This window comes from Notechis scutatus, chromosome 2 (genome assembly GCF_049901735.1).
Source record: "Notechis scutatus isolate UNSWTSFEM ecotype Mainland chromosome 2, rNotScu1.2, whole genome shotgun sequence".
Classification (NCBI taxonomy): domain Eukaryota; kingdom Metazoa; phylum Chordata; class Lepidosauria; order Squamata; family Elapidae; genus Notechis; species Notechis scutatus.
Window position 1 is genome coordinate 226,194,615 of NC_142010.1, and position 21,013 is coordinate 226,215,627.

General features: G+C 34.3%; 1 protein-coding gene across 14 annotated transcripts in view; it reads left to right on the plus strand.

The window, feature by feature from the left end:
* ARB2A (ARB2 cotranscriptional regulator A) overlaps window positions 1-21,013 on the plus strand; it is a 219,307-nt gene that overhangs the window by 62,061 nt on the left and 136,233 nt on the right. For 12 of the 14 annotated variants that reach the window (XM_026672399.2, XM_087958181.1, XM_026672417.2 and 9 more), the window contains one exon: window positions 8,534-8,752. The exons of the other annotated variants lie outside the window; for them this stretch is intronic. In XM_026672399.2, the coding sequence (XP_026528184.1) occupies window positions 8,534-8,752 (219 nt within the window). The remainder of the gene's footprint in view (window positions 1-8,533; window positions 8,753-21,013) is intronic. 14 annotated transcript variants of the gene reach the window in all.

Consider the following 21,013-nt stretch of genomic DNA (forward strand, 5'->3'; position numbering starts at 1 on the left):
TAATGTCCAGAGGAGGACAAGAGAGATGACATCCTTAAAAGATGCATTTCTCCCATTAGATAGTGAAAATATGCTATCTCTTTTGTTGTAAGGTCTAGTTATTATTTCTAATGTGAATGTAATGTGAGTCCCCAAAACCCAAATGTGCTTTTCAAAAGGTAACTCATTTTGCTTCCCATCCAAGAAGTTTCTTCAGTCCTGAAAAGTTGCTACTGAGTCAACAAAAGTCACTTTAAAAAAGTAGTAGTAGTAATAATAATCATGCAAAACACTGAATCATGGAATACCTAATGTCAATTTGGGAAAAAGTAAAACACAGAATATACTTGCTTGAACTGAACTGCTAAAACTTCTCAACCATATCCTGGGGAAAAAAGAATCAGTTTAGTGTGAGGTGGTTATGGCAGCAGGTTAGAAACCAGGAGACTGTGAGTTCTAGTCCTATCTTACACATGAAAGCCAGCTGGGTGAGTTTGGGCCAATCATTATCTCTCAATCTATGACATCAGATTCAGGTGACAAGCTGATTGGTCAATTCCTGTTGTAACCAATGGATCAAAGCTCAGTTGATCAAAAAAGAATAAGCAGAAAATGCTAGGAAGAAACAATATCCTGCAGAACGACTGGCTGGCTATAAAATACTCAACAAAGGTACTGTGTTTCTCACAAAATAAGGCTGGGCCTTATTTTTTTTTGAGCCCCGAAAAAATGGCTAGGATGTCTTTTGGGGGGTGCACCAGCACCATCTCCAACAAGAGCGTCTTGAGTCGCTCCCACTTTTCCCCGTCCCCGTAACAACAGGGAAAAAAACATTTTGAGGTACCTGGGAGCGCCGCACACTGCATTTTGGTTTAATCCCGAGCGGCTGGGTGGGCGTGAGAAGAGCCAAGCGAGTGTCTCTGCTGCTGCTACCCTTGGTGCTCCAGCCTCGGGGTCTTCAAGTTTGCAAAAGTCCCGGTGCACAGCCCGTTCCTGCATTCCAAGCGCCCAGTCCAAGCTGCAGCTGTCCCTCTCTCGCCAGCACCATCTCCAATAACAGCGGCAGCAGCGGCAGGAACCATGGAAGTTTCGGAGGCGGCTCCCCCATCCGAGAAGCAGCTGAAACGCTTCCACGGTTCCCGCCGCTGCTGCCACTGTTGTTGGAGACAGTGCTGGTGAGAGAGGGACAGCTGCAGCTCGGTCTGGGCGCTTGGAATGCAGGAACAGGCTGCGCACCGGGACTTTTGCAAACTTGCAGAGCCCGAGGCTGGAGCACCAAGGGTAGAAGCAGCAGAGACGCTCGCTTGGCTCTTCTCACGCCCACCCAGCCGCTTGGGATTAAACCAAAACGCAGCGCACGGTGCTCCCAGGTACCTCAAAATGTTTTTTTTCCTGTTGTTATGGGGATGGGGGAAAAGCGGGAGCGACTCAGACGCTGTTGTTGGAGACGGCGCTGTCGAGAGAGGCGCCAGCACCGGGGGGAACCGTGGAAGCTACGGAGGCCTGAGAAGCGGCTGCTGACCTGGGTAAGGGAGGGGTAAGGGAGCCCTTCATGCTCCACCATAATTGGCTGTTAGGAGGGGCTGATAGTGAGGCGTAGCTGCCCACGGGACACTCCTAATGGGAAGTTCCCCCTGCCTTCCCCCCAATTTCGCATGTTTTAAACTAGGCCTAAATTTGGGGGAGGGGCTTAATTTCATTTTATGCCTAGAAAACATGCTGGGTCTTCCTATTGGGGGGGTCGTATTGTTGGAGAAACACGTTATTTGTCACAGTTTGCAATTGCAACACTAGTAAGGGAGTTCCTTTCTCAGTTATTTCAACTATCTGAAAACCCTTTGAACTATCACATATCATTTTTGTCATTTAGTATAAGTGACTTCACATATTAAAAATATTCAAATTATTCTTAGAATTCATCTAAAATTTACCTTTGTTCCAATTTCTGCTTGTGAATGCGTGGAATCCAAAGATATTTTTTTTTAACCAAGGGAACCATTAATAAGCTAGAACTATGAGGATGACTCTTACATATGTTTCTGTGACAATGAAACATTTATATTCAAATATATGATTCTTTATAGCTTCTTTTCTGTAAAACTAGTAATAGCTTTATAATCCATGCAGTGTTTGAGTTCGTTGTATATCCATAAATCTATTGTTGTACAGTCCTATTGCAATATACTGTACTTACATTTAGAAATGCAAGCTTTTTCAAACATGAAACATTTTGAATTTAAAATGTGTTGTCCTGACCTTATTAGAAATGTTTCAACATTGTTCTGATTATTCTGGATGCTGGGAATAGTATCAGAACACATCCTTAAGGTCAAAACTGAGCTTTTTGAGCTTGAAATTTAGCATTCAAGACATTTCAAACATAATATTGCTTACGTTGTTCCAAAGTTGAAGGCTAAGGCTAAGGCTTAAGGCTGAATGAAAAACAGTGGTATTATGCTGGCCAAAGATCAAAATAAAGTTTTTGTATTGTAATGAGCTTGTCTAAGGCCATTTCAGGAACAATGGTAGAAGAGATAAAGTGAGGAACTTCATATTTATAGCAAGAAACATCATAAACCAATCTTTATAATAAATGTTGTATATTAGTATTTAATAGACAGTAATGTTTTCCTTTAATATCTGCTGTACTTGACCTGTTGCTCAAAATTAGGCACTCAACATATTCTATAATGGGTAAATATGTAGCTATCTTGAGATTAAGGAAAACCAATCTTATTTATTAATCAATGCATTATTGTTTATTTTAAAATTCGCCATGTTTTATGTTTTTAAAATATTGTACTTCTAAATCTTCATGTTTTATAAAGCTGTACTAACTCCGTATTTTTATATCCAATTCTAAAAATGTAATAGCAGTTAAGCTATATTTTATTTTTAATCCAATTGATGTCACAGACCAATAAAATTAAACTTCTTAATTATTACAGTAGCATGCTGTATGCTATGAGATTATTCCTATTCAAACTGACAGCATGTATCTTTTCATTAGTTTTATTTTGCCCATGTAGTAGAAATTAAAATTAAAGTTGGCTGGAATTTATTTAAATGACTTTTAAAAGATTCAGAGTTCTCAGATCTTGTCTTTTGTATAAAGTATGATAATAATTCATAACAAAACATTGTTTTTAATATGAATTTTATAATTGTGTACATGCTGTGGCAGTATCTTATCTGATTTATTGTATTTGAGAAAGTTTCATTATATATAAAATTTATAGCAAATTAAATGTATAAGTATTTACAATAAAAAGGAAAAATAAAACCAAAAATCCAGATAACTGAGACATTTAATACATTTAAGTAGTTATCAGGCACTGAAACTTTTTTTGTTTAGTTTTAAATTTTCAACAGCCATTAAAAGTTAGTAACACAGCAGGTGATTGTATGGGTAAGTGCAAATGTTCTGAAATAAATAGCAGTTGGTGACCTGGAATGTCAGGGCTCTAGACAAGGGTGTGTGTTTGTCAATATATCCTACATGTTTTACAGAGTCCTTGGGGAATACGGGAAGATACAATTTCACCTTTTCTGTGCCAAAACATTTTAATTATATCTTCTTCCAAGTACTGCGGTTCAGTAACCAAGGAGCTGACATTGATGCATGTGTTGATAAAGCTGCAAACATTCAAAATGAGATTAGCAAAGATTTTGAGGAAAGGGTGACAGCTAATTTTGCACACTATTCTGCATCTAATTCAGGTTAGTGTAATGATAGAATATTTTATAACTCTTGTGTCATCCAGAAGGACTTTTATGATGCTTTATGTTAATGAACATTTGTGGTTTTGAAGAGTATAATTTCAATACTATTTTTATACAAATATTTTATTATGATTCTATAGGCTATACCCAAAGTGCGGAGGTGGGGAAGATTGATTATGTTCAACATAATTTCTTTATCTGATTTGCTTGTAATTGTTGCGTATTTGTATGAAATAGTCAAAGCACTTAGTGATGCTGTTTATTTCCATTAAAACATCTAAATTATATGACATTTTTAAATGAAAATATAGTTTCTTTATTTTACATAGAACATTTCTGAGCAGATTCCAGTGTGTTTTGATTCTATTCTATGCTTTATTTGAAGGCAGCTGACACTCTTCTTTCACTTTTCTTTTTGTTTGTCAAGTTTTCTTTCTTTTTTATCCACTCACTTCTCCATCTGCTTTCACTTTTGTTTGCTTGGGTCGTCTCTCATCCCAACTTGATAATGAGGAATGTGGTGTGACCCTGACCTCTATCAGCCCATGAATGACCTTCTGACTCCCCTGTGTAACCTTTGACCTTTTCTTTGACAGCTTGATTAATTACCCTGTGTTATGATTTATGAGTAAGTGCTATGTAAAAATAATAGACAACAGGTGGTCTCCTAAAAACTTTTTGTGGCATGTTTTCTTTTCTTGCCTAACTTGATGAGCTATTTTAAGTTGGAAACTTTGTGGAGCAATATAAAGTTTGGCAGTAATATAGCATTTTTATACACTTGGACACAGCAGTGGAATGCTGGAGTCTAAGAGATGTGGTGTAACTGGGATGAAAATATTACAAAATGTTAGCAGGGTGCAGTTGCCAAAATGCACATTGGGTGAAAATACAAAAAGAAGTCAACTGACATTTTAGGCATTTCAGTCTCAGGTCACGTCTTGAGAAAATTGCTCAAATAATAGAGGGGGCATTTTTCAAGCTGAGCTGCATCTCCAACAGCTATGTTTACTTTTACGCTTCACTAGTGACTTCTGATTGGTTGTCATGACCTCATCCTACTGTTGCATCTAGGTTGTTGCAACAGTGACACATAGGTACTCTTCTCATGAAAAAGATCAGAAATAAACAGATCATACATCTTTAAAAACAATGAATAGTCATTCTTGTAACCATTTTAAACATGCATACAGTAGATCTAGGTTACTGATCTAAAGTTCTAAGAGTCCTTTCCCTGCAGAACTAACTTGATTCTGCTTCAAGCATTTTAAATAGGGGTGTTGTTTTTTTAAAATCAGATTGATAAAGCTCAACAAAATTATGTGTTACACATTTTTACTTACAAGCCAGAAAGATAGACACATGGGTCAATATATTCCACTCTAGGCTCTGACCTCTCTGATCATATACAGCGGGCTATCCTAGTGGATTAATATGCTGGGCTGAACTCTTATAGCTCATTATTCATTTCAGCAGACACAAGGGCCTTCTTGTGTCCCAGAATATATCTCAAACTTTTTTTGCTGTTGCTCTCTATATTTTATTCTATAAGGGTGTTGTACCTGTACACAGTAGTAGAAGCATCCCATAGATGTTATTAGAATTTTTTTTCGTATTGATACCATGTTTGACTACCAAGAATACTCATGAATTTCCTGTGATCTAAGATACAAAAAGACTTGGTATTATAAGTACTTTTCAACATTTCTCTAAGCTTGCTTGTAATTTAATCAATATGAATAAATAAGCAGATGTATAAGATTAGAAATGAAGTCCATCCTTTAAATGGTTTCTGAAATAATTGATAGGAATTTTAACCTGTTAGAAAAAACCCAATAGATTTTGGAATCATAAAGTTATAATTTTATAGTATATAGTATAATCTTACTGGATAGTTTTTTGGAATGGTTGAATGATATAAAATTCATTATCCAATTGATAATCAGTTAGAATTCAAAAGTTATTGAAGACTAATTTTAGTAGAGACTAGTTATAAACTGTCTCATTTAATTTTGCCTGATAGTTGTGAAGATGAACTTGAAACTTGTTGAATAATGTATTCTGCACACAGCTGAATGCTTATCCTACAAATCTCTGAAAACATTTAACTTCAAAAATTTGTAATGTATTATATTGTAGATGTATTTCATTTCAGATATATTTTTTACATTTAGTGCTTCAATTAGACCATTTATTTTGAAGGCAAATTATTAATTAGTTGATTAGAGTTAAATAGGCATGCATATCTAGGGAAGTGAATGTTAGAAATCATATCAATTGTATGGTTTAAATTTGTAAAATGTATGTTACAGATTTTAAGACTTATTTTAAACAAAATATAAATGTGTGGATGTGATGTATAAATTGTGACTGCTTAAGGCTTTGTTTAAGTTGGTCTCTACATTCTGTATGTATTGATGATGTCCCAATATTAGTTGCCTGTCATTTTGACATAAAAAATTAGCTTATTTTAAAAGCCTCATTAATAAAGAATGCAGGTTAAAATTTAAATACATTCTGATGAATTTTTAAAATATTTTAATCTTTTTAAGGTGAAAAGGAAACAAGAGGTCATATTGTCAAATGCAAAATTAATTTATGATAATGCTAGGTTGGTCTCACTTTAGCAACTCTGATAGAGGTTAAATTCCATTCCAGTTATATATATTATATTGTATTTCTACCTCTGTTCATCAGTTTAATGTCTATTACTCATTATCCTCTTTCTTGTGCCTATTTTTCCTCATATTATTTGGGGGAAGTGACTGAAAAGTATGACATAATGTCAGCTAAGCAAAACAAGGATCATCATAAACTTTTTAAAAATACCCATAAAACATCTTATATAGATTCCTGAAATATTACTATTTTAATTATGTCTTTACTTTAATAAATACAATATATTAAAAAAAGTTTTTAAACCATGCCAAAGGATGGTTTGTACTATTTAAGCTTAATCGGTAAAAATCCTTTAATTTATTTATGTAGCTGAGATTTTTAAATGGATTCATTTTTCATCTGTTGATGTGTCTGTGAAAAATTGATATTATGTCCTCATAAAATTGGACAAATGAGTCATGTAATTTTCAGTTACATAATCAATAACTTAGACAAATTTTACTTCTTTGATGATTTATGTGTGTCTGTGGTTTTTTTGAGAGTAGCAAAAAATGAACGTGGTTTCAGTTTCAGTAATACCTGTAAAATAATAACAAATACATGAATTTTACATCTTGCATTGTATAGAACATAACATGAATCAATATAAGGCCTATCTTCAAAGAAGAAAAAAACTTCAAATCACAAATGGGACAGCAAACTAAGACACTACATAATGCATAATGTACAAGGTTGTTTTTTTTTAGGGTGCGGGGAGAAATTATATAAAACAGTTAGAAAAATAGTCTCTTCAGAATGTTTTGTTATTAGTAATCATGAAGACAGGAATCTGTTTTTCAATGTATTTATTATATTTTTAAAAAAGAAAAGTCCCAATCCTGATTTTAATATAAATTTCAATTCAGTTTATTTATATAGAAACTGTAGTAAAGATATTAATTTAATACATTAATCTTTTCTAAAAGCATACAGTAGTATATGGGGTTTGTGCTGAAAAGAAAACTGGAGAAAAAATGACAGGAGGAAAAAATGACAGGAGATCACTTACTCATGGTACAGAATCTAGAAGGCGGCAATTTTCTCTTTGACCTATGGTGACCTTTTTACCATGTTCCCTTATACCATAGACAGTGAACTGAATGCCTCTAATTCACCCTGCTTAACAGAGTGCAACAGTGTTCTTTAACTTAGTTTTGGTGGGAGGAGAAGGTATAGTAGAAATTTGAGAAGGGCGTGAAAACTTGTACAGGCACAAGGAAGAGTAAGAACTTTCTTCAAATGTGATTTTAATAGCTAGTCGAGTGTGTCCAACTGTAGAAAAGCACCAAGTGACAATCTGTCTACCTGACAGTTATCACAATGCATTACAAGGTTTTTGAATAGCTACAAGATTAGAATAAAGCAACACCAAATAAAGTATCTTTTGTTATTGTCAAAGATTTACTTAGCATTGATCATCTACATAGGTGGACTTCTTTTATTCAAGGGAATATTTTACTTTAAGTAGATAAAAATTTATTTTATTTTAGTATAGATTTTCTCCAAAAAGTTATAAAGAAATTTTGAAATGTTGACAACTGGATTTGGTTTATGTAGATTTGACTTCTCTTACTTTCTTTAATGAGGATTATTTTCTTTGATATAAACAAAATGTCTCAAATTTTAGACTTTTCCCTTTATGTTTCTTGTTGATTTATAATTTATATTCTATGAGAAGAATCTAATATTTTTCCTTTGAAGCCTTTAAGTGCATTTTTAATTCCAATAAAAGTGCTTATGTCTGAACTTGTAACTAATCCATTGAATTCAAAACAGTATCAAATAATCAAAATTGAAATTGATTCATTGTTATTGCTGCTATCAGTTTTTAATTGAACAAATGTTTAATGGTTTAATCTCTGAAGTCTGCTAAATCCTTTTGCAATCAATAGGATTTAAGCAACCTACATGTAACCTTTTATTAATTAAGCATTAAGTTGGTAATTTTGGAATCTAGTATGGAGGAAGCTATTTTACAATTTCTTGATGAACTGCGTAAATCACTGTAAAAATGTAAAGAGCAAAGCAAACAAATAAACAAAAGGGGTCATTGTAAATTTGGACACAAAGATAAAAAAATGCAACTACTACTTCCTTTATTAGTGCTGTGAAAATCACTTCAATCAGTACATTTGAACCAATAAATCCTTTTCCCCCCTTTCATCTGGAACAGGAAGGATATGGAATAATAATACTGAATCCGAATGAGAATTATATTGAGGTTGAAAAGACAAAAGCTCAAGAACAGCCGTCTCCAGATAGTTCAGATGAACCTGCAGAAAAAAAAGAGAGAAAAGATAAAATTACGAAAGATACAAAGAAGCGAAGAGACTTCTATGAGAAGTACCGAAATCCACAAAAAGAAAAGGAAACGATGCAAGTCTTTATTAGAGTAAGTTGGTCTTTGTTTTGTTTTGATATTGAAGAACAAAAAACAGTTTTGTTTTTACGTATTTGCATTTTTAATATTATGTTTTAAAATGTTACTAAAACTAAGAAATTATTTCCTTTAATTATTTATCTCTAAAAATGAAAATATATATTAAAATGTGTTTAATTTCAAAGAGAAGCTTGAAGTATCATTCCCAAAAATAGTGATGTGAAATATAATGTATGCAATGGTTTTTTTAAGTAGACATATTTATTTAAAAATCTTTTAAAACATAACTTTGTTTACAAGTTCACGAAGTATTATAGGAATAGGTTTTTTGGGAATAGAGTAACATAAATCTCTATATTTTAATTTATTTGTCTGGTAAATAATAACACAGTGGACAAAAAGCTGATTTTCATCTTATATGATTATATCATTGACTTGTAATATATTGTTTCCATTTGGGCATGTCTGAAGAAAGATAAAGATAGTTACTAATATCTTAATAAATGCTTAAGCCAGAATCATTTAAGAACAAAGCAGTAGAGAAATTCTGTCCTTTGGCCTTGCCTTTTCTTAATCAATGAACCTTTTCAGTTTGTAATACTAGCTACATAGGATTGTTGTATCAATACCACCCAAGAATTTTTAATTCTTCAAAGGTACAAATAATATTATTCATGCTTTGACACATTCTGCTTTATATACCTATGATACACTATATTTTCAGAATTTTTTACCATGGGGTAGTTGTTGAACAATGTCAATTGGCAGGGAGGGGATAATCTTTAAAGTTTTGACATGTGTTAATTATTTCACTGGATGAAGTAATGCATTGAGCTAATATAGCTTAGTGGTTAAGTTTACAATGCATATTTTTTTAAATGGAAACTATATGGGGAATGAATGAATGAATGAGGATTAGACAAAAAGCCCAAAAATACAATATTTGCATTTAAAAATAAGTGGAAATGTTTTTCTTTCATCTATTTTTGACAAATACATTATATAATAAATTATTCACCAGTCAATTCTACTCTTAGAAAAGCTTTCTTTTTTGAAGGGACCATTGGGGGCTTTGTAAATTTGCCAGAAGCAATTTTCTATAGTATTAGGTCCTGCAGAGAATAGGTGATATATTTAGTAGATATTAAACTATTGCTGATTTCTGCCAATTCCTATTAGATAAATAACAGCCTAAGAGTTTGGCATGTCCCATAAACCTACTGCCATAGTAGTTAGAAAAAAGAAAAAAAATTATGTTAGTTACTATATGTATTTATGACAAGGCAGCTCAAAGATTAATCACATGTGAGAAAAATCTGCTTACTAACTGTACACACGTAGCAGCTGTTATGTTCTTTATTCAGAATTCCATATTAATAAAATAACATTCCATAATCATATTTACATTACACTAAAGTACACTAACCATTACACTAAAGTACACTAAAGTATCTAACAAGACTTTTTCTGTGAAAAGAATATAAATAACAAATAACATATACCTTCTAAAGCTTTAAGAGCAAAGCTTGTATGATCAAAGTACTTATTGTTTCAGGCTGTAACTTTTTTTAAACTATGACAATGTACTTTGCCAATGTACTGTATACTACAATCTGTTGAAGAGATTTGGTCTCTGCAATAAACTTCATCTGACACAATATGGTAGAAAAGATTCCTTATATATTATGTGTTAAGATATTTTTTGTTTGAAATACATGCCAATTGCGTTTAGTAGTCAAAGAAAAAAGTTATGTTTCATAAAATTCTACATTAGTGAGGCAAACATATACTTCAGATATTTTCTATACAAGAAAAATATTTCACATATGATCTTTTAGCTAAGATATTATGCATGTAATATATTCATATTCATTCCTGTTCTTATGGATACATTGCTTTATTCAGACCACAAGAGGTTGCTGCTGCACATTCTGGAGAACATTTCTCCCATTCACATAGAACCCAATCTAGTAAATACTTAATGTTTTATTCATTGCTGAACATGAGGAAATGTGAAGATTTGCTTAGTTCAAAATGTTTGTTCATTTTCTCTTTTTTGAAGAAATTATTTCTGTGGCAAATAGCAGATTTTTAAACATCCTCACTGTCAAAAATACTTTTAAAAAAGTGAACCAGCATTAAAATCTATAGCTCAAGGATCAGCCAACATAGTTCTTTGTACTTTAATCACTGTATTTTAATATAAGTTTTTATTGTCAAAATACTACATAACATGAATTTTATTGTTCTTCCTCCTACTGTATTTCTTGTGCCCTCAAAGATCTGCTTTAGAGGCTCTCTAGAAACTTCAGTGTTCACTGAAAGTATATTAGAATTTATAGGAAGAATTTCATCAAATTATTAAACTGTTGAATGATGCTATTTAATTTTCCTTTTGAGTTTTATTACAAGTTTTATTTAGAATTAGACTGTATTGTTCAGGCATTTACAAATGTAAAATAATTTTAAGCACAAACCTTCAAAGAACATTAGAAAAGTATATCCAACTCACGACCCCAGGGCTCCATGCAACCCTGGACAGCTAGTAATGGCCCCACAAGATTGTAAATTATGCATATTTATATGCATTATATTATATATTTTATATGCAGCCCCAGACAATTCTTCACTCCCTGCAATCAAGGAAAGCCAAAAGGTTAGATACGCCTGATATAAGACTTGTTTAATTTATTGAATAACACTGGGCCAAGGATGGTAGCTTGATCCTTCCTTCCAGGACAATACAAAAGTACTTATTAACATGCTTGGTATGGTTATTCAAGCAGTAGCAAATTTCCTGGGTGACAGCATCTTACACATATAGGCATTTTCTCCACAACAGTACGAATACAGTAGAGTAGAGTAGAGTAGAGTAGAGTAGAGTAGAGTAGAGTAGAATAGAATAGAATAGAATAGAATAGAATAGAATAGAATAGAATAGAATAGAATAGAATAGAATAGAATGAACCTTAGAGGTCTTCTAGTCCAGCCACCTGCTCAGGCAGAAACCCTATGCCATTTCAGACAAATGGTTGCCCAATCTCTTCTTAAAACGTGTGAAACTTGCCAAATTCTTTATTGAGATCAAGGCGTATTACATTCATAGCATTCCTTCAGTCTACCAAATTAATCAATTCTGTAATGAAAAGAAATTAAGCTAGTTTGGCATAATGTGTTCTTGACAAACCAAAGCTAATTCCTAGAATGATAGATTCTTTTCAAAATTGTGACATTAAATGTGACATTAAAACAAACACATTTATAGAGAATAGGATTGTGCAACATATTCAGAGAAGACAGTTTTTAAAGTATGTTAGCACATACACAAAAAAAATCTTCAAAGCATTAAATGGGCTGCATTCTTGGAAGACTGCTTAAAAATGAGCTTTAAACATGTATTAAATATAAACTAGAGAAGAAACAAAGATAAAATTAAGGAAACTGGTAAAATGTTATTGTAGAGATTAATTTGAGAGACAAGAGTTTTTCATGACAGACAGGTAATAATCAACTTCAGGATCAAATTTAGGGGAAAAATAAAATGTGACAAGGATGAGATAAAGAACTGCTAAAATTAAACTGTAGTGGGTTTTAGGAAGGAATTGGAACTTCATGATAAAAACATATATCTACTGTATAAGCAGTTTATACAGCTAGAGTTAATTTGCATCTAGCCATGTATTGGAGAGCCTAGAACCTAGCCAGCCTATGCCATCCCAAGCATCCAGAAAATTTAGCTGAGACCTTGCCAACAGGTTTGGCAGTTATTCTACTTCATTTTCTACTTGCTGGTTATATGCTTGATCAGGAATTAAATAGTTGTCATTTTAAAGTGAATAAAATAAATGTCCTTTATCATTGTATATTGATAAATAAAATACCGATTAATGTAAAAGCATTGAGGGGACAGTCAAGAGAAATCTCTTTGTAAACTGAAGGTGACAATAGGTAGAATGAAAGTAAAAATCTGTAAAATGAAACGGTTGCATCTCAGAAGTCCATAATACTTAAAATCAGTGTGCCCAAGCAACAGCTGGAGGGAGTGCTGAGAAGTCCATCACCTGTTTGGTTGGCTAACATGATCTGTGATACAAGAGGGATGGACAGTATCTATTCTATTCTCTGGCAAATTGAAATAAAAAAATGACAAGTACAAAAAATGGAAAGAGGTACATACAACTTAAGGCAGAATATTAGCAGATAGCCAGAATCTGCAAAGACGAAGTCAGGAAAGCAAAGGTTCAGAACGAACAAAGACTTGCAACAAAAGTCAAAGATAATAAAAAAAGTTTCTTCCAACATATAAATAACAAGAAAAAAATCAAGGAAACAGTCGTTCCACTAAAGAGAGAAAACGGCAAGGAAGTAACAGGCAACAGAGAGAAAGCAGAAGTGCTTAACTCATTCTTTGCCTCTGTCTTCATGCAAAAAAAAACTATAACTCAACCCACCAAAAACATAACTGTAAAAGATAGAGCAGAAATAAAAATTAAAATAAACAAAAAAATAGTAAGAGAACACCTGTCTGATTTTGATGAACATAAATCACCAGGGCCTCTGGGAAACTCCCAGAGTTTTAAAGGAGCTGGCAGAGGTAATCTCAGAACCACTGCATCATATCTTTCAAAAATTCTGGAGCATCGGGGAATTACCAGAGAACTGGAAAATAGCTGATGTGGTTCCCATCTTCAAAAAAGGAAAAAAACCAGACCCAGGAAACTATAGAACAATCAGCCTAACATCAATAACCCGGAAGATACTGGAAAAGATAATAAAAAAAAAACAGATCTGCCAAAATCTAGAAATAAGTAAAGAAATAACTAGCAGTCAGCATGGATTTGTTAAAAACAGATCATGCCAAACCAATCTTATTTCATTCTTCAACATAGTGACTAAATTAGTAGACCAGCGAAATACTGTGGACATAATATATTTATATTTCAGCAAGGCACTCAACAAAGTAGACCACAACCTACTTCTTAGTAAGCTAGAAAAAGGTGGAATAGATAGCACCACCACTAGATGGACTCGCAACTGGCTGACAAAGTGTACTCAACGAGTAGTCCTTAATGGGTTTAAGTCTACATGGAGGGAAATAAGCAGTGGGGTGCCACAAGGTTCTGTCTTAGGCCCAGTACTCTTCAATATCTTCATTAGCGACTTAGATGAGGGAATAGAAGGGGAACTTACCAAATTTGTAGATTTGTAAGCTGGCAGGAGTAGCTAACACCCAAGAAGATAGGCTCAAGATCCAGATGGATCTTGACAGACTAGAACACTGGGCCATATCTAATAAAATGAAATTCAATGTAGAGAAAAGTAAAGTTCTACACTTAGGCAAGAAAAACCAAAAGTACACGTATAGACTGGGTGAAACCAGGCTCACTAGCAGTAACTGTAAGAGGGATCTTGGAGTCTTATTGGACAACCAGCTAAATATGAGCCAGCAGTATGCAACAGCAACCAAAAAAGCTAAAGCAATCTTAAATTGCATTAATAGAGGGATACAATTGAGATCAAGTAAGGAACTAATACCATTCTATAAAGCCTTAGTAAGACCACACCTAGAGTACTGCATCCAGTTTTGGTCACCACATTATAAAAAGATGTTGAGACTCTGGAAAAAGTACAGATAAGAGCAACCAGGATGATTAGGGGACTGGAGGATAAAACATATGAAGAACAGTTACAGGCACTGGGCATGGCTAGTCTAGTGAAGAGAAGAACCAGGGGAGACATGATAGCAGTCTTCCAATATTTGAGGAGCTGCCACAGAGACGAAGGGGTCAAACTATTTTCTAAAGCGCCTGTAGGCCAGACAAGGTATAATGGATGGAAACTGTACAAGGAGAGATTTAATCTGGAAATAAGGAGAAACTTTCTGACAGTGAGAACAATCAACCAATGGAACAGCTTGCCCTTGGAAGTTGTGGGAGTGTCATCACTTGAGACTTTCAAGAAGAGATTGGACTGTCAGAAATGTCATTTGTCAGAAATGGTGTAGGGTCTCTCGCTTGGGCAGGGGGCTGTACTAGATGACCTATAAAGTCCCTTCCAACTCTGATTATCTGTTTAAATCTATTTAATCATATCAACAACGTAAGAATTATTCAGTGTTGGTTTCATCTCTGACCGTGCTGATATGATGTACCGAATAAACAGGATTTTTGTGAAAGCCAAGGCCTCAGAGTCTTGAATTGGTTGGGAGCATTACTCAGAACCATGACATTAAACCAACACTTAGGGCAGCAACACAATATTTTGTTCCATATCTGTAGAAAGGTACCTTCGTTTATCACATTTACACAATATATTGATGTGACTATTTCATTTAATTAGCCTGATATATACTGTTTATTTATTGACAAATGAATAGAATAGAATAGAATAGAATAGAATAGAATAGAATAGAATAGAATAGAATAGAATAGAATAGAATAGAATAGAATAGAATAGAATAGAATTCTTTATTGGCCAAGTGTGATTGGACACACAAGGAATTTGTCTTGATGCAAATACTCTTGAGTATACAGATAGAGGCTATGGCCAAGTGAGCCTTTGTTGAGCTTTGACTGCTACCTATTACAGGTCTTTGGGACCAGGAATAATTCATGGCCTTTCCAACTCACAGATAGACTATTGTAGCATAGTCTACCTGGGGCTACCTTTGAAGACAACTCAGAAGGTGGACCAAATTCAGTATCATAAACTGCTAGCTTTCTACATACTACTAAAATTAAATTGTTTTAAGTGTAATTTTTCACTGGGTGCAATGGTACATTGTAGAGCAACAATTTTTGAAGCAAGTCACCTCAAATGGGCTAACTTACAGAATGCATCCAGAATCCAGGATTCATGACTACCGTGGAATTCAGATTTTACAAATTTTATAAAACATTTTATAAGACAATACCGAATGTCATAAAACATTTCCTGTTGTCAGCTCCTGGTGTTTATCTGTATTATATAGCTCAACATGGGCTATTTTCAAGGCACATATTTCTCTAAATATCTCCCAAATTTTTAAAGAACTTTTCCAATGAAGGCAGTACATTAGAATCTTTGCCATTGTTGAATACATCAAGGAACCTGGTGAAGAAATTTCTCTGAAAAAAATCACCTAAGAGGCCATGAATTACCCCTAACTTTCTGGATTTTTAAGAAAGTGTGTAAGGTTTTATTTTTCCACAATAAGATTGCTACTGGTGGAAGGGATGCTTAGATATTATGAAATCTGATTGTCTACCTACTTACCTACCTACCTGATTTACATGACCACCCATCTCAAATGAATGACTCTGGGTGGCTAAGAGAATTAAAAATAAAAAACAAATATAAAAAGAAAAATGCATAGCAACCAGAAGTTTATAAAAACCAAAAGTAGACCGGATAACCCAAAACAGGGCATGTTGTCATACCTTTGCTCCCATATTCAAGCGCAAAGCCACAATTTCAGTGTCTTACTACACACCTCTAGGGACCATTGTGCAGCACTTGGGTGTCATACTCCAACTGTCAGCTTTGCAGCTGATAAGCTCAGCATCTATCCACTGAGCCATTGAGTCCCCTTATTTTATGATAGCTTCAGGTGGTATATAGAAATATTTGTTTGGTTGCATACTTGCTTCATTTGTTAGATTTCTATCTATATTCCAGCTGTCAACATTGCCTCAACAATTCCTCTACCAATTTTTCCCCATAAAAATAATCTGAGAGGATCTTGCCCAAAGTCAACCAGTGAATATGATTCAGGGCTGAAGGTGAACTTGAACTTTGGTCTCCTGGATCCCAGCCCAACATCTTAATCACTAAAAATATATTATCTCCTGGAAAATATATAAACTGAAATATATTTCAAATTATACTATAGACTTTCACTTGGGGAAAAACCCATAAAAAGATAAGAGGCACATAATCTGTTATCAAAAGTATGTTCATGGAATTATTGACATTTCCTCACTAGCAGTTTAACACAAATTGATATGAATTTGGTAACTTTGTAAATGATGACATATCTATTTATTTTACAACAATTTCATAATAAATTTAAGATCAAAGTTTAATTAGTTAATCTTTTAGGGTTCTCTTTTTAAAAGAATCCTCTTGGTTTCTATGCCATTAATATATGTAAAATAAAAATACCAACTATTCAGAAACTGTTTAGCCATTCACTTATTATAATAATCTGTTTTTATTTTAGAATATTTTACTACCCTGCATTTCTCACATTTTGTAATTACTTTATGAAGACAATATGTGTTTTAATCCTGTGAGAGCACTTAAACCAAGGTTGGCTTATCATATTGGAAATAAATAGAAACCTGTCACTCAGGGGTTCCTATTTCCCTGTTCTCTGTCAAGGTTAGAAGTCTGTGGCTTCATTTGTGGCTAACTTGCAGGTACTTACATCTTTATAGTTGCTAGGAGGCTCTAAATTGCATTGCTTTTTAAGTGTACAAAGAATGATACTCCATCAAACCATGAAATCTCTTAGGAAAACTTTCAATCCTTTTTTTCCTGTTTTCATTTAAATTGACCACTTAAATAGTTGTTCACAGTGACTGCATTACTTTAGTTACCCTCATCACATAGCTTTTTTACATAAGTGATAATGAAATTTGTTTTCATTTAAAACAATCTAGTTGAGATTAATCTTGTTATATTTCCCCCAGGATTACTGAAAGAACATAAGTTACAGCAGTTAAAATTAGCTTTGTGGAGGCAGGTACCTATCAATGGATACTGATCCATTGGCTATTGCAAAATAACCTTATTCCACCCGATGACATCTAAATGTACTGAAGTACAATTCCTGCAATCCCCAACTTAAAATTATTTGCAAAAACCTTATTTCTTTGGAACATTATAAATTGCAGTTCAGGACATCAGGTTCTTAAAGAATGAACAATTTCTGATATTATTTATTCACCAACAGAAATCCTAAATAAATAAGTCTATTTATTTACAGTTTCGTGTTGATAAATAATTCTGTTACCTACACATTATTTAATGTCTTCTGTATATTTTATATACTTATGTATGTTTGGGATTTAAATACTTTAACAAATGGTCTAGGTTTCCTCAGATAAAAAATAGGCTCTTTTGAAAATGCTGCACTGTTTTTTTTATTTTATTATGCATTTGTGCCTACAAAGGAATTTTCCTATTTAGTTTTACTGAAATTCATTTCAGAGATGTGGAAATATAATCCATTACACTTTCCCAATAGATGGCACTGGTGGAATAATATTATACCATAACTCAATTAACATTTTAGCTTAAACACATTCAGTGGTAAAATACATTTTTTCATGTTCTAAATACTTTTAATATTTTTTGTTTTAATATTATTGTTCATATTTTAAATATTGCAACTAAACTATTGCAAGTGTTGGAGTACCCACAACTTCTGGATGCAAGTTGTTCCACTGATTAATTGTTCTAACTTCAGGAAATTTCTCCTTAATTCCAGGTTGGATTCTCCTTGATTAGTTTCCATCCATTACTTCTTATCCTGTCTTCGGATGCTTTGGAGTATAGATTGACCCCTTCTTCTTTGTGGCAGGTCCTTAGATATTGGAACACTGCTATCATGTCACCCCTAGTCCTTTTTTTTCATTGAACTAGACATGCCTAATTCGTGCAACTGTTCTTTAGGCACAAAATTGCTTATATTTGCCTTTACTTTTTCCTTACTTTTTCTTCAGCGTTTATCTTCTTTGAGGGTGGGAGCTTGAGTTTATTTATAATAGGGGTGTCAAATTCAAGGCCCGCGGGGCTGCCTTGGAGATAGTGAAGGACTGGCCCCGGCACCTCAGCCCTGGCCAGGCTGGCCAAGCACTAATCTATAACTTGATGGCTGCCATCCAGGCTGGAAGGTGGTCAGCCTTAGATCTGTGGGACAGCTCTGGAGCTGGCGAGGAACTGCTTCAGCCCTGGCCTCTGGGAACTTGCTGCCTCCTGTGTGCATGTCCAGGGGCCAGGGCTGAGGTGGCGGAGGCAGATCCTAGCTGGCTCCAGGGCTGCCCCACAGATTTAAGGCTCACCATGTTCCAGGCCGAATGGCACCATCAAGTTATAGATCAGTGCCGTGCCCACTACCAGTGCTTCCATGGCCTGCTTTCTGGCCAGACCTTGCAGCCCGTGCAGCTTCCCTTTCACTGGACTACCACACCCCGCCCCATGTGGGAAAGCAAGAGCTGCTGTAAGCATGGCCATGAGCAGCACTGCCAATCTCCCTTCATCCCTTCTTGAGTGCAGAGGAATGAATGAAATGAGAAGGAGAAGGAGGGGGGAAGGAAGGAAGGAAGGAAGGAAGGAAGGAAGGAAGGAAGGAAGGAAGGAAGGAAGGAAGGAAGGAAGGAAGGAAGGAAGGAAGGAAGGAAGGAAGGAAGGAGATGGAAATCAGAAGGAGGGAGGCAGGGAAGCTTGCCATGCCCACCTTGGCCACATCCATTCCAGCCATGTCCCGCCCCCCCAAGGTTAACCACAACCCTGATGCGGCCCTCATTGAAATCGAGTTTGACACCACTGATTTATAAACTGGCTATCTTATTAAATTAACAAATGCTAGCTGCTTGCTAATTTGATTTTCAACCAATGGTAGGACTTCATGGTTTGGGATGTATTCCAGAATATTTTCATGATGAATTTTACTAGATTTTGCTGGAATTTGAGAAACATACAGTACGTTTTGAAGGTGTATAGAAACAGTTTACCAAAAGCAAAACAAAGCTTTGCTTTGCTTTTCAGACCTACGAAGGTCATAAGTATCAGCACTGGCTGCAGAGTTACCTCTTTCATATCACATTCTTTTAACAAAAATCAATGGAAACAAGGCTACATCTGATCTTCATCAATAATAGTACTTCATCACCAAGCAGCAAGATAGTCTTAGATTCAGTTGACACCCCCAATATCATTCTATTGCTGTTTATGCCATAATGACATCAAAGATAATATCTTCTTCATATTGGTTCAGTTTCAAGAAAAGTATATGACAAATTTTCATAAATCATTTTAGCAGAGTTTGGGATGGACATAAAAACATATCCAGAGAACTATGAAAACCTATAAAGTTCTACCTGGAAAATGTATACCAAAGAGGCTGAAGGATGAGGTCCATGGTCTTATAACTTACTCATCTGTATGTATATTGTATGATATTTGAAAGAAAGCCAATTTGTCTTCTCTACACAGAAGTGCCTGCAGCTGTGCTGTTAAAGAACAATGTGGGACATCACAGGAATTGATTGAGATTGTAGATATATTTCACAACTGCTAATTCTTGATGATTATTAAAAAGTTGAACTCAAATAACTTTGAACACTATCACAATGCAACAGTCATTTAAGTAGCAAAACAGTTTGCAAATCCCCTAAAAATTACTAAAAAATTAAATGAAATAAAATAGTAATCAACAGAATTACTTGATTAGTTCACTAATATATTAAAATTGTTTTTAATGATGAGGCTATATGATGCAATTAAGCATACAAAATCTTTTCTGAGCACTTGGACTGGCACAATAGGAAATAGGTTCTTCTGTATTCAACCAGGAGGGATAAAAATAAGGCTTGTAGACAGTTATGTTTTGTAGCATTATTGAAATCGACTCTCTCTTATGCCACTCATACATGCATTTCTAGACACAGCCTAGGGAAAAATGTGACTGATAGTATATTCAACAAAATTGATTATAACAAGAAAGTATGCAGCCCCTTTTAACTTTAATATGAATGATCAACATCAAAACACAACAGTTTCATCTATGCTGACAAAGGAATTTATCCAAAATAACTAGTTACTACCAGTAGCATAAGAAAACCTGACCACCTATTCTGCTGTCAAATAATTTATAGCAAATGCAAATAGGAATGAGGTCAACTTCTTCCACTTATGCAGTCAAGATGCAAACCAGTAGCTGAATATTAACTGGAAAGGAATATGATTATATCAGAATGAAAATCTGGTGTATTTTAAAAGATTCTGTATTATATACTTTGTTAGGACTACATTGAGAGAAATTGAAAAACACCTATGTTCACAACACAGCAAATTCTCAAACTTTGCAAACTCTCATAAGACTACTTATTAAGCTACCGTTAGTAGTTTTGCATTTGCTGTGTCTTGCGCATAATATGCATATAGGTAGTCAATTTATGACCACAACGAAGTTTATCTATTACAGTCATAAGTCACAGCAGTCATAAATTGGGTCATCCACATGACTAACCTGAATTTACAACTTCTTTTTTTTCAGTGGTCATCAAA